Source organism: Hemicordylus capensis, chromosome 4, assembly GCF_027244095.1.
Source record: "Hemicordylus capensis ecotype Gifberg chromosome 4, rHemCap1.1.pri, whole genome shotgun sequence".
In the NCBI taxonomy this organism is placed as follows: domain Eukaryota; kingdom Metazoa; phylum Chordata; class Lepidosauria; order Squamata; family Cordylidae; genus Hemicordylus; species Hemicordylus capensis.
This window is the reverse complement of record NC_069660.1, coordinates 161,341,897-161,355,870: the sequence shown is the minus strand read 5'-3', so window position 1 is coordinate 161,355,870 and position 13,974 is coordinate 161,341,897. Positions and strand designations below refer to the sequence as shown.

The following is a 13,974-nucleotide window of genomic DNA, read 5'->3' as shown; positions in this document are numbered from 1 at the left end:
AAATCCCAGGGTTCTGAAGACTGACCGTTATGTTCTTGACTTTTCAGAGCCTGGAATCAAAGCCTTACTCATCAGTCTCTTTGGAGGACGTCAGCAGATGCTAAGGCTATTTCCATAATGAGCAGTTCCAAGAAATCTATTCGCTTGACCTAGGGAAAGCCTTTTCCGTGGGCCAAAGGGTGGCTAAGTCCCCATGCTCTCTTTTGACCGAGGTGTCTCTTGGGTAAGGATACTCTCGTTATAATTGCACAGTAAGAATGTATCCAAATTACACCTCCCCCTAATCCCAATATGAGAAAAAATACTTTATATCTTGGAGGCCACAGAGCACCGGAAAAACAACTAACATGAGGAGCTTCAAACAAAACATATTTCTGGTATTTATACTTCTAGAAGATAACTAACAACAACAATTTAGTGTCTTTTTTTGGTTGGATTTTTAAAAAAATTGCTGTGTCTAGCTATTTTTACCTCATTCAGTGGGAGTTTCTCAGACTGATCAAAACAAAGGGGAAGCCATTCCATCCTCCCAAGAGAAACTAAGATCTAGTTCTCAATGTGGTGGCAAACCTGGGAAAGCCCACAGGTAAAACCCATGTCACTTCAGTGGTAGGTGATAGTCATATGATGGAATGCTCATCCATACCAAAATATTCCATGCCCATAGAAAACTAGTATGTCAGGTAGAAGGCTAGAACTCTTCTGCCTGGCCAAGCTAGTTTTCTTTACATAGGGCTTTTCGCATTCCATTCCATTCCATAGAGCAACATTCAATCATGAGAGCTCCCACTCACTGTCTGAAGTGGTACAGCCCAGACACAGGTCTAACACTATGGGAACTAGACCTAGGAGAAGGAATGTGCAAAAGCCCCATCCACACCTGAGAAATCTTGCTACTCTTATTTAAACTCTTTGGCCTCCCTTGAAACGTTTATGCCTGATGAATAACATGCAAATTTTATTTAAATTTAGTTTTAGGCCAGGCTTCTGATTTGTCTCTAAAACAAAACAAAAAAGGTGGGGGGACTCAACTTGCTGGTGGTCCTCAGCCCTATTCACAAATAACATTCAACCTATGTACAGTCTGTGTACACACATAGGGAACTTTATGCATGTACAGTTATTCAAAATTATGTTGAATGCACATACAGCAGTATACTTTCTATCTATACCCTGCAATGATTCTATCTATACTCAGGAGAGTATTTCCATCTATACCCAGGAGAACTGGTCTTGTGGTAGCAAGCATGAATTGCCCCCTTTGCTAAGCAGAATGGTTTGCATCTGAATGGGAGACTACATGTGTGAGCACTAAAAGATATTCTCTTTAGGGGATGGGGCTGCTTTGGGAAGAGCAGGAGGGTTCCAGGTTCCCTCCCTGGCGCAGTTAGGACTGAGAGAGACTCCTGCCTGAAACCTTGGAGAAGCCGCTGCCAGTCTATATAGACAATACTGAGCTAGATGGACCAATGGTCTAACTCAGTACATGGCAGCTTCCTGTGTTCTGTTTGAAGGGGCCTGTACCCACGTACAGGTTTACAATGAACATGAGTACAGTATTGATAAAAAATGTACACGTGTCTGGACAACTGTACACATGTACAATATATCTGAATGAGGCTCTCCTAATTTTCACCATGGTTCCAGGCTGGCCCAAGAGAAGAGGAACACATGCACTTGTGGCATCAAACCTATTACCTTTCTGCCTCTTTTGGTGGCAAAGTACAAAAATAACAGCTGATTAATGTCCCTCTCACTTCTGGATCTTATCGATTACTTCATAAATTTGCTTTGCTCTGGTCAAGTTTCATCTACAGAGCTTTCTTTTCCACTAAACCATATTATTTGCGTGTCCTGCTGGCCAAATGACCTGAACTCTTAGATCAAAGCAAAGACTCCTAGCAAAAACACAATTTCAATACCGTTTACAGGTAAATCACCAGATTAATTTTCCAGATTAGACCCTGCAACAGGGTCACGACAAATCTCTGAATTGTGCGTCCACACTTCCTGTGTTGTGACACTGCAGTCCCTACGCTGACAGCAGGGTGCTATTCATATTTCCAATGCCTTGTTTTGAATTAATCACTGTGATATAGGATTATAACGTCATATATCTGGCGTAAAAAAGTTGCTAGTTGGTGGGGGGGGGTTGTTAGTTTTTGTGAGACTGCTCCCCCTGCTGGGCACTTTGCTTTTATGTTTTGAATGCAATTTGCCTGAACAGAAGCATTTTGCCGCTGTTGAGCGGCTTACCTGGAAACGCCCGGAAGCAAAAGCAGATCTGCAAATTCTTTGAAATGACAGAGACCAGAGAATGGCTTCCTGTGCTTCTGGTTCAGTGACATATCACACAAATCAGTGTGCATTGACATGTGGATTCAAGTTGGTATATTTTTGAAAGGGGCATCCCCAGGAAACTAGGGGATACAAAATACAAAATTGTTGTACCTGCACTGGGACCCTGAATCAGTAATTCTAACCCTCAAAATGAGTGAGTTAGCTGGATGAGCACTGAAAAAATAATAGAATTAATGTGGTCTGGCAGAGTACCATGCCTAAATAGAGATGAGCCAGCATTGTGTGGTGGATGGTGTGGCATAATAATGTATAGGTCATCTGAGGAGGTCCTATACACTGTTGTGTTAAGGTCATCTGAGGAGGTCCGTCTCCAGTTACCACTGGTTTGTCTGGTGGCAACTCAGAGGCGGGCCTTTTCTGTAGCTGCTCCTGGGCTGTGGAATGCGCTCCCAGCAGAAATCCGCAATCTTAATTCTTTATTGATCTTCAAGAGAGGCCAGGCCTTCCAGGGTTTTTAAATGGTTGTAAACTGTTTTAAATTGTTTTAAATGTTTGCCCTGGTTTTCCAGGGTTTTTAACTGTTTGAATGTTTTAACAGTTAATTAGTTTTAAGCTGTTTTTAGAGTTTTGATTTTAATTGTTTTTAGTTTGATGTAAACAGCCCTGAGCCATTTTTGGAAGGGCAGTATATAAATCGAATGAATAAACAAACAAATAACTGTTTACATCTAATAACTTACAGGGTTAAAGGTTTAACATGTTAACAGGTGGAGTTAAACAAAGGAACAAGGACTGCCTCCCCTGGGAGGCTTCTTCTTCGGTTTGTGTTCTTCTAAAATGGCTGTTGGTCTTTCTTTGCAAACACTACATGGTGTCAGAATGGGATCCTTTCTATGAGTCAGCAAAGAAAGAATAATTTTTAAAAACCCACAAAATGGGCGGGGAGGAGGGGGTAAGGAGAGATTGTGGTTATTTGCTGAAGGATACAGCCAAGGGAAATTTTAAGGACTTGAGTTTGGAAACCTATGGATCCTTTAACAAACATGGCCCATCTTCAGAAATTTAATTTTTCAAAATTCAAGCAGTTGGCCCATCTGGATTAGAAGATATGAGAGGTAAAGGATTATTTCTGGCTTAATGCAGAAAGCACAGGAACACCAAGTCAATCCTCTCGTTTTTACTATGGGAGACACTGCAGAGGATGTTCTGTGTGGTTCACCCCTCACTACAAAAGACCAAAAAGAGTACAAGAAAGTGAAAGAAACTTTTGATCATTATTTCATTGGGAGACGAAATGCCATATATGAAAGCATTAAATTTAAGAGGAGATGCCAGGAACTAGGAGAAATTGCAGAAGCCTTTATTACTGCTATGAATGCCTTAGGTGAGCAATGTAACTATGGAGCTCTCAAAGAGGAGCTTATAAGAGACAGGATTGTTGTGGACATAAAAGATATAAAATACAAAAAAAAAAAAAGATACTCAACTACAGCTGGATCCTCAATTTCAACGGATGCACCTTCATGAAACCATAATGAATCAACAGCTGGATCTGCAGGCAACTACCCCAAACAATATGCTGCCTGATAATGTGGACATTGTAAAGGCTAAAAAGGGGAATCAGATAGTTTGACCTAAGGGTCAACTTAAACCATCACCATTAATGGAATCTGGGGAAGTAAATCAGACAGAAACTCTGGAGACAGCAAGTGTGGGCGCTGTGGTAAAAAATCTACCCAAACTTGGCAACAATGCCCAGCAAAAGATGTGGAATGTAGGCGCTGCCATGAAATAGGGCATTTTGCCGCCGTCTGCAGAACTCCCTCAATCTGCAAATGGTTCAAGAAGACATTCTGCAAGACAGTGATGAGGAATCAGGGCAACCTATCTTTTTAGACTCTATATCCTCTATTGATCAAATGTCATCATGATACACCAGTATCAACTTGAATGGCAACAAAAAATCAATTTAAAATTAATAAGGAGCTGCAGTTACTGCCATTCCCAAGGAAGTCTATGACCTGTCCCAAGATGGGTGTTTAATTCCCTCAACCAAAATGTTGTAGGGTACCAATAACAACCCTCTGCAGGTCTTGGGACAGTTTCAAGCTATGCTGGAAAAAGAGGGTTCTATATCAACTTGTGTATGTGATACAGGACCTTGATACACCCCTGTTGGGACTGCCTGCACTACACCACTTATGACTTGTGCAGAGACTTGACAACATTGCACAAAACATCACATGGATTCTTGATGCATATCCCCGTGTTTTTACAGGACTAGGCAAAACTTTCAGGACAATATAAAATGAAGTTGAAGCCATCAGCCTTGCCCTTTGCGTTGACAGCACCCTACTGGGTGCCCATGCCTTGATAAGCTAAAGTCAAATATGAATTAGCCAGGATGGGGAAATGGGTGTCATTTCCCCAGTAGATGGGCTAATGGACTGGTGTGCAGGACAATAGCAGTGCCAAAGCCCAAAGGAAAGTCTTGCACAAGTCACAAAGCCCTTACAGTAACTTCTCCACAGAGATGTTCTGTGGACCTGGGATTAATATGCACAAAGAGGTATATTTGCAGTTGTAAAATGACAGTTTTCTTCTCTGGTTTTCGCACTTCTGAAAAGTACCCAATAATTGTGGCTGTGGATGCTTCCTCACATGGCTTGGGAGCTGTGCTTAGTCAGATTCAACCAGGGCATGGAAAACGCACAGGCGCATTCATTTCTTGATGTCTTAGTGACATGGAGTGGTGCTATGTTCAGGTGGAAAAGGAAGTGTTCGCTGTTACCTGGGCCTGTGAACATTTTAGTTCTTATTTGGTGGGATTGGATAGTAGCAGTTGTCTCTGTGTGTAAGTAATATTTCTTGGTGATTGCTGTGATGAGATCCATATCTGGCCTTGAGACTAATTTGTGTTTCACTCACTGCTCTGCAATCTGCTCTGCAATCTGCTTTAACATCCGGTTTGGCCCTGACTCCTAACAAGAGAAGCTCTGGATGTGTCTTTGACTGATTATGGAATTTTCTAAGTGCAAATGAACACTGCACCTACCAACTACAAGTGATGCAAGCAAGGGCTTTTTTGCTTGCTAAAGCAACAAGAGGGATCAAACAACTATATATAATCCTTGCTTGTCAAGGCTCCCACTGACATTGCTGAACTCTTGATCTATCCACTAATGCATCTATTTTAAACAAAACTATCTCAGGAACAAAACAAACCACAACTCAAGGAAGACAGACACCGAAGTTCTGCCTTTGTCGATCTGAGATCCAGCAAAACCAGATAGTTATATGTGTAATAGCACAGCATATTATACTCAGTGCTGAGAAAACCACAAAATCAAACCTTCCTTCTCTTCTTATGTAACTTCTTCAAGAGAGGTACAGTATAAGGACTCTCTCTGTTTCCTAGTCCTTTTGAATACATTTTGAAACTCCCTCATTTTGTGTTCTCCCTCCCCCAGCCACACAGTTGCCCATGAGAACACTTGATTTGTATAATAACAAGCCAACCAAGAAGCAAGGAGATTGCAAGCCAATTGGAAGCCAGTGCCAGAAAACTAATCAGAAAGGGGAAAACAGGCCTCCCCAATGGCACTTGAAATGTAAAAACATATCGAATCAAAATGGGGTTGTTTTGTTCCGAGTTTGAAACACCTGAAATGGCCCGTATCAAGTCAAAATGTTTTGCACATTCCCTGCTCAACTGTGGTTGGAATCACAAAAAGTAATTTGTGTGAAAACTGGCCGTGGCTAATAACACAGTCTTGACAGGACTCCGCCTTCCCTGTGAGCTCTGTGAAATTATACCCAACTGAGGTTTGAATCTGAATTCAAACAGAGGTCTAAAATCCTAGAAAGAGAACATCTCGATGCTGAAGATCCAGAAGCCTCCGCCTCCAATTTGCTTTGTCATCTTAAGGCAATGGCATTTCTTTCTGCTTGATTCAAGTTAGGAACTCTGTGGTTATTATTGGCTACTTATAAGTCTTTAATTATAAGTCTGGTTGTGTTTAATGGTCATTGGATTCAGGGGCGTAGCTAGGAGAGAGGGAGTCTGTGTTCACCCCTCTCCCCGGCAGTCCCTCGGAGTGAGGGAGATAATGAAGAAAATAGAGAGGGGTGTGGAGTTGGAGGGCTCTCAGGAGCTGCAAGGCCCGGGTTCTTTGAACGCATCCGCTCAATTATAGCTACACCCCTGTTTGGATTGTTGTTCAGTTGAGCCTCTGATTAAAACCAGGCTTGATCCATCTTAGACTGATAGTACATCGCCACGATTGCTTTCATGTTTGGGACCTGATTCTTGTTGATTTTATTCTGTGATTTTATTACAGTGTTTCTGTTGTCATAGCCTATGACTCATAAAAATTATTGACAGCCACCAGTTTGTTTTCTTTAATTGCAAGGTTACTAGGAATTCAGAATTTACTGGCAGTGATGCTGGAATAGAAGGATGACAAGCACTGGGTGTGGACACAGAGCAGGTAGATGAGCCAAGGGAAAGGGGTAGAATCACCCTGGGGATGTGTTAATATCCCACCCCCCCGCCGCACCCCGTGGTATCTGGACTGTAGCATTTCAGACTGAGGCAGAGCAGGGAGCACTTGAATACTCTCCTACAGAAAAAGAAAAACCCCTTCACATAGAAAACTAGCACACTGGGGAGAAAACTAAGGTAGCACCCTTCTCCCTGACATCTAATTGGCAAATATTAAATTCCCTGCATTCAAGGACAATATCACTCCCCAAGTCTATACTTTTTAACTTCTTATCTTATAAAACAGTAACTGCAGTTAAATATATACAGTATTAGTGCAAGATCTTATAGCCTGTTCCCTGTACATTTTAATTTTTCCTCATTCTTCTTAATCATTCCCAGTAACAAGAGGCCAATAAACTAGGTGTTAAATATGAAGTGGTGTCTCCCATAACGTCTTCCACTTCATAGCCAACACCTAGTTTATTGGCCTCTTGTTTTGTTTTTTCTCTTTTGTTTTAAAAGGTTTTGCACTGTAGAATCTAAATCTGACACATAAGAATATTACAACAAAATATCAGTTTCTGAAAAACAGAGTAGCAGGGAAATAGGTTGTACAAAGTTGCAGTATCTAAATCTTAAAGTGTGTGTGTGTTTCCATATGGTAGAGAAAGGTACATTCAGGAGTTGAGGAAGGTTAGGTGGTGTAATGGCTGAAAGCATGAGCTGGGACTTCTCTTGGTTCAAATCTCACCTCAGCCACAGACGGGTGAGGTAGCCTTAAGCAAGCTCCTTTCCTCTCTCCTTTTCAGCCCCCACCTCCACCTACAATATGGAGACGGAAGCTGGTAATCAATGCACACAGCCTCCCCCATTCCACCACCATGTGGCTACCAATTAAATTAAACCAATTAAGAGAAAATCTCTCTAGCCCTCCCTATTCAGACATTATATTGTACACAGGTGTCTGTACAGTATATGTTTTTGTGTAAATGACTGTACATGCATTCATTTGCCCTTTTGCATGGCCCCCTGACTAGCCTTGCCACATTGCCTCCCTCCCCATTACCATTACCACTACCACCCCATTACACTCCTCACTGTTTCCGGGCAAGCAGGGGTTGCCACATGTCCCATCCCGTCACTCACAGCTCCTGCCGGGAGTTCCAGCAGGAGCCAAGAGTGAGGGGATGGAAAAGGATGTGTCCTCTCTCGTGTCACTTGTCTCACCCCAAAACAGAGGGGAGTGTAATGGCAATGGTGGCTGCCTCCACCACCTTCTCCTCCTCCTCTTCTTGCCACTTCTGCCAACCCCATTACACACTCTGCTGTTATGGGGCAGAGAGCGAGAGCGAGGACACATCCCATCCCATCCCCTCATTCATGGCTCTTGTCAGGAGCTCCCAGCAGGAGCTGTGAGTGAGGGGATGGAACGCATGGCGCGCGCGCACGCACGCGCACGCACACACACACACACACACACACACCCTCATCCCAAAACAGCAGAGTCTCGGGGGGGGGGTGGCAGCGGCAGCAACAAATGGAGACAGTGCAGCAAGGCAGGGGGACATGCAGAAAAGTGAGCACCAGCCCCCACAAACCAGCAGTGGAGACTGGAGATGGAAGGAACACCGGCCGTCATGGGTTTGTTATGCCCCTGCAGGCACGCATGGTTACAGTGCTGTTTGGGTGAAGGGGGAAGTGCCATAGCTGTGATGTTTGGTACTAACAACAACAATAACAAACTGTATTTGTTAGCAGCTCCATAACAAATTGTTCTCTAGCCTCAGACAATCTGGGCTGCCGCTGCTCACAGAAGCAGAGGCGCTCTTACCACTGGACTTTGGGGCCAAAGTGCAGGGCCTCCACAGCCCTTGGGGCCCCCAAATCCCCTTTAGTCTGTGCAGGGTGGTGTGGTCACCTGGCCGAGCATGATGATGGTTAATTTGCAGAGCGGGGGGGGGGGGGCTCCAAAGGCCTTTAAGTCCAGGCTCCAAAATTACCTAGGTGCACCTCTTCACAGAAGTGTCAGCCGCCACTCTTAGGGCGCTTCCCCCTTCACACAAATAGCATTGTCACGATGAGCAGCTGGGAGGAGGAGGGGTGAGTGACAGTGGCAGGGTGGGACTTGCTCCCCACTTTTATAGCTGTAACCATGAGTACCGCTGCACTCATGAACGTCTGAACAAGCCTATAGCGTACTACTATAAGTGCATTTAACAGGCTGTGTGAATAACGGTGGGTTGGTTTGGATGATACTCTTCTCCTCAGAACCAGCTCATGCATTAAGAAGGTGGATGTGCCAAGAGTGCACTCATCCTGGCAACTTTCCTGGACCTACTAACGTCCTCTGGGCACTTCCCTTTATTGCATGGGGCGGGTGGGGGGGAGGTGGTTTGTCCAAACTGCCCATATGTACATGTGACCCAACTACTACGGTAGTATTTGAGCCACACGCAGATTTGCAGTTTGGGTGAACTGCCCCTTCCCACACATTATAAAGGACTGTGCCAGGATGCCTGGGAAAGATGTCAGAACAGGTGTTTTCTGTCCCCGCAATCACATGGAGGGAAAGTGTTGTCTGGTCTTGTCTGTGTAAACAGCTTTGAGGAATCTATTGAAAAGTACTATATAGATATTTTGAATGATAAAAAAATTAATTAATTAATTAATTAATTAATGCTAAGAATTGTTAAGGTGTCCAGCGTCTTTAAAAGAGACACCACTCAGTCCATGGAATTAGCTGTTTACCTCATGGTGTAGAATATTGCTCCTTCTCTCTTGCAAGGCAAAACAATTGTACCTATTGTAAGCCATCAAATCCTGTAAGGTATGCACTTTCACTCAAAAATCCAATCTAATGTCAGCAGTGCATAAGCTTTACAAAGCCAATGCAACAAGCCTAGCAGATTATTTTTCTGCTTCCCTCAGCTGAATCGAACCCGACACAGCATTTGTGATACAAAGCCCCAAACTGGTCTCACTATTAAATAATAATCCTTAGCATCTGTATAGTGCTTTAGGAGTGTTCAAATCACTTCACCTGGTTAGTTTATTACCTCAGTAATCCTTACAACTACTCTACACAATAACAAGAGGATTTGAAATAAATGTCCTGTGGGTTGAGTTGTTCAGATCTGAACCAAGGAGAGCTGATCTTGTAGTAGCAAGCATGAATTGTCCCCTTTGCTAAGCAGAGTCCACCCTGGTTTGCATTTGAATGGGAGACTACATGTGTGAGCACTCTTAAAATATTCCCCTTAGGGGATGGGCCCACTCTGGGAAGAGTACCTGCCTGCTTGCATGCAGAAGGTTCAAAGTTCCCTCCCTGGCATCTCCAAGATAGGGCTGAGAGAGATTCCTGCCTGCATCCTTGGAGAAGCCACTGCCAGTCTGTGTAGACAATACTGAGCTAGATGGACCAATGGTCTGACTCAGTAGGAGGCAGCTTCCTATGTAAACAGTGGTGCAAAATCATAGAAAAAGGGACATATGAAAGCAGACCCAGAAGCTTTCCCCTCCACTTTGTTTTGTTGAAGACGTTCAAAAGGTTTGCTCATGTTTTAAGGTAATGCCTCTGTCGTCATTATTAGCTGCCTATAAAATACATCTTTACCCTCTTATCTCAGGTGTTATCTTCAGGCTGTTATTCAGTTTAATCTAAGTCCCTTAGCTATTCATGTCAGTATTACCTGGCAGATGGCAAACTGAGACTGGGGAATAGTAGTGTTCCTAACGTCACCTAGTAAGCTTGTGACTGAGGGCCAAACTAAAAGGGATGGTGGCAGATGCATGTTCAGAACTGGGCTTGCCACAAAATCCATATAAAGGAGTGGAGTGGGGTGAATTTCAAATGCAGCATGGATGGGTGAGTGTGGGAACTAAATCCTGCACCCTTTCCTATTCTCTCTGAAATTTCTTTTAAATTTTTCTCCTGGTGGGGGTCTGAGAGCAGAAGTGAACCCTGCTGGGGGGAAACAGCTTTTCGGTTTGTGGTTTCGATGGAAAAGGCACAGGCAGGGGGTGGGCTCCGCTTGCCTCCGATCCATGCTATCCTTTAAAACACTCTCCATGGGAAATCAATAGGATTTGAGCTGAATCCTGCCCATCATATGAGGCAAGATGTTGTGAACCAAGAACTTTATGGATTGCAGCTCACACTCCTAGCCACTTTACTACATTCGTTCTCTGACATGTTGTGGGCAAGCTTTGCATCTGTCAAAATAACAGATCACCTTTATAAATCCAAACCTAATTAAACTTTCTGGTCTCATACATCATGGGAGACACATTGATCAGCTGCGTTTCTAATAAGCTCAGTTCCAAGCCACATACAGACTTATCCTATGCATATTGCTTCACAAATATGTTTCATTACTCCCCAGTAAGTATGTTGAGGGCAGCATCCTTCATGTATATTCTCCTGATTTGAAACCATCCAGACCAACCAACCATTCTGATTTGAAACCATATGGTCACAATCTGCTGGGAAGTTCTCCTGTGCAATCCCCATAAAAATGAACCATCCAGAGCTATACAAGAGTACCGTACAGCAGAGGAGCTTTTTGAAGGGTTGATATTTTGTAGCCAGGCCTGTCTTAATTCCAATAACGTATTTCTTCACTTTGCATGTACAAAGACTAAATTGATAAACTGATAAAATTGCTGAAACATCACCCCTGAGTCCATCCTTCCCCTTCACCCCCCTCTTCCAAAGTAGCAAACTTGTTCTCTCACCTCTCCAGACATGTGTGGGGCAAGGCTGCTAATCCTTTGCACATCTTGCCAAGTGGTTAGGGTGTCCTGGATGTCAAGAAGATTGTGTGTGAGAGAAAGCTGAAGTTCTGTCTGCAACAGAGCCTGCTTCTTTTCAGGAATATATAAAGAGGCTGCCTTGAATCCTGGCCAGCCCCTTCGGCCAATCACGTCTGATGCAGAAATTCCAAGCAGAGAAGCAGTAGCTGGACAGGCACAGACCTCATTAGGAGACAGACATGGCCTTCCTTTTATCTCTTTTTGCATTTCATGATATTGTGGACACATCTGTTAACTGAAATGGACTAGCCAGACATCAGGGTGGACTAAGTTATGGGCTGTGCAGGCTTTCACTGCATCATTGGGGCAAAATAAATAAATTAGAATATTTATATAATCCCTTTCAACAACAACAAAAAGATCTCAACACAGCAAAAGGAATGAGGATGGCTTCCTGTCCCAAAGGGGCTCACAAACTGAAAAGAAACATAAGAAAGAGCCCAGCAAGTCACTGGAAGAATGCTGTGCTGGAATGCTGTGCTTAGAGATGGTTGCTATTCCCCTGTAAAATACAAAAGAGCCACCACCTTTAAAAGGTGCCTCTCTTAGCCCAGTTAGCAAGGGTGAAATTAGTAGACTCTGGAGGGATTTATTGAAACTGCAATCAGACGTATCTACGGAAAACAGCACCCAGGGCAAGCACTGAAATTGCGCCCGTCCAAACATCTGATGCAAACTTAGAATAAAAACTGCTTTGTTCCAGTAGGGTGGGAAAAAGTAACTTAGAAGGGAAATATAAAAACAAGCCCACCTCCCACACAAAATCAGCACAAGGCTCCTGTAAGAATTCAGCAGTAAACTGGGTTTTCCAACAATCCCTAAAATTGTTGCCTCCCTATTGACTGAGCCATCCATGATTGATCCCTACAGGGAGCATAATTCATTCCAGCAGAGGTTTTCAAATGTGTGCCCACTGATGTTGCTGGACTACAGCTCCCATCAACCACAGCCAAAAAACCCACTGTGGGTGATGGCTGTTGTAGTCCAACACCTGGGGACCCATGTCTGAGAACCCCCTGCATTCAACAACTGAGAAACAAAGAAATAATTACTTTGATATTTATTTTTTACATTTGTATTCCACTCTTCTTCTAAGGAACTCTGGGTGGCATATATGGTCTCCCACATTTTAATCTCAAACTTGAAAGGGGGACGCTGAAAAACATTCAAAAACCTGATTCCCACATGCACGCTGAAGTAAAAGGTAAAGGTAAAGTATGCAGTTAAGCCGATTTCTACTCCTGCCACCCACAGAGCCTTATTGTTTTCTTTTGGTAGAATACAGGAGGGGTTTACCAACCCTGAAGTGGTACAGTCCAATCTTTCACCTCAGGGCTATACCACATCATTTTAATGAATATGTAGGCTAGGGCTGCAGTGCAAGAGCTGCCTATCACAAGCTCTTCAGACTTTGAGTAATGATTCTTATAGGGTTTGCATTCTTACTGTAGCAAAAATTACTTTTATTTGTTCTTACAATAAACTCCTTTTGTTAATTAAAACCTCTCTCCCAAGCCAGTTTTCTTGAGTTCAGACACTTGCACAAATTAACTGTCTGCCCTTTTAAGCTAAATTCCCCACATTCACCCCAACTGGGGGTGTTGACCAATCATCCCCAAGGCAGTTCCATCAACAGTACAGGCTGACAAAGGATGGAAAACTACATTGTGTAGCACACACATGTACCCAATAAACACAGTATCACAGTACAGACTTATTAAGTCTGGAAGTGCCCTTCTATTCCTTTTGGCCAGAGAGATATTTGATTTAAAATAAAAAATAAAAACAAACAACAACAACTCAGAAGCCATAAAGTGCTGAATAAAACTTCTGATAGTCATACACTGGGATTTTGATGCTTGTTTGCTTTCCTGAAGATTTATAGAAGCAACTTAGATACATAGGAAGCTGCTTTATACTGAGTCAGACACTCCATCTAGTTTGGCATTGTCTACTCTGATGGGCAGCAGCTCTCACTGACTTATATTAAATTATTTTTCAAAATGTTTACCTGTAGCCCCTTTGGGGGGCTTCCTAAAGACTGTTGTGGGGAGTCTACAAAGGTTCCCCCTCCCCCTGCTGGCCTCTTAATTTACAGCCTCAGCCTGTCCCGGGCTGATTTTTGGGCCCGTTCAGGCCTGCAAAGATCAGTGCAGCGACCATTTTGGAGGCAGCCAGGCATGCTCAAAGACTGAGGGCCTCACAGGGACCACTTGAGCATGTGCAGCAGCCATTTTTAAAATTTAAAAAAATGACCACCAAAAACAAAATGGCCACTGCACATGCTCAAATGGTCCCTGCAAGGCCCTAGGCCTTGCAGAGGCCATTTGAGCATGCATAGCAGCCTCCAAAATGGCCACCACACCGATGTTTAT

General features: G+C 43.4%; 1 protein-coding gene across 1 annotated transcript in view; it reads right to left on the bottom strand.

The window, feature by feature from the left end:
- Window positions 1-13,772, bottom strand: part of RGS5 (regulator of G protein signaling 5) — a 44,983-nt gene extending 31,211 nt beyond the window's left edge. Inside the window, exons 1-2 of the mRNA XM_053248227.1 lie at window positions 13,611-13,772; window positions 11,522-11,587 (exon numbers count right to left, since the gene is read on the bottom strand). Coding sequence (XP_053104202.1) covers window positions 11,522-11,565 — 44 coding nt within the window. The 5' untranslated portion in view covers window positions 11,566-11,587; window positions 13,611-13,772. The remainder of the gene's footprint in view (window positions 1-11,521; window positions 11,588-13,610) is intronic.
- Window positions 13,773-13,974: the final 202 nt, after the last annotated feature.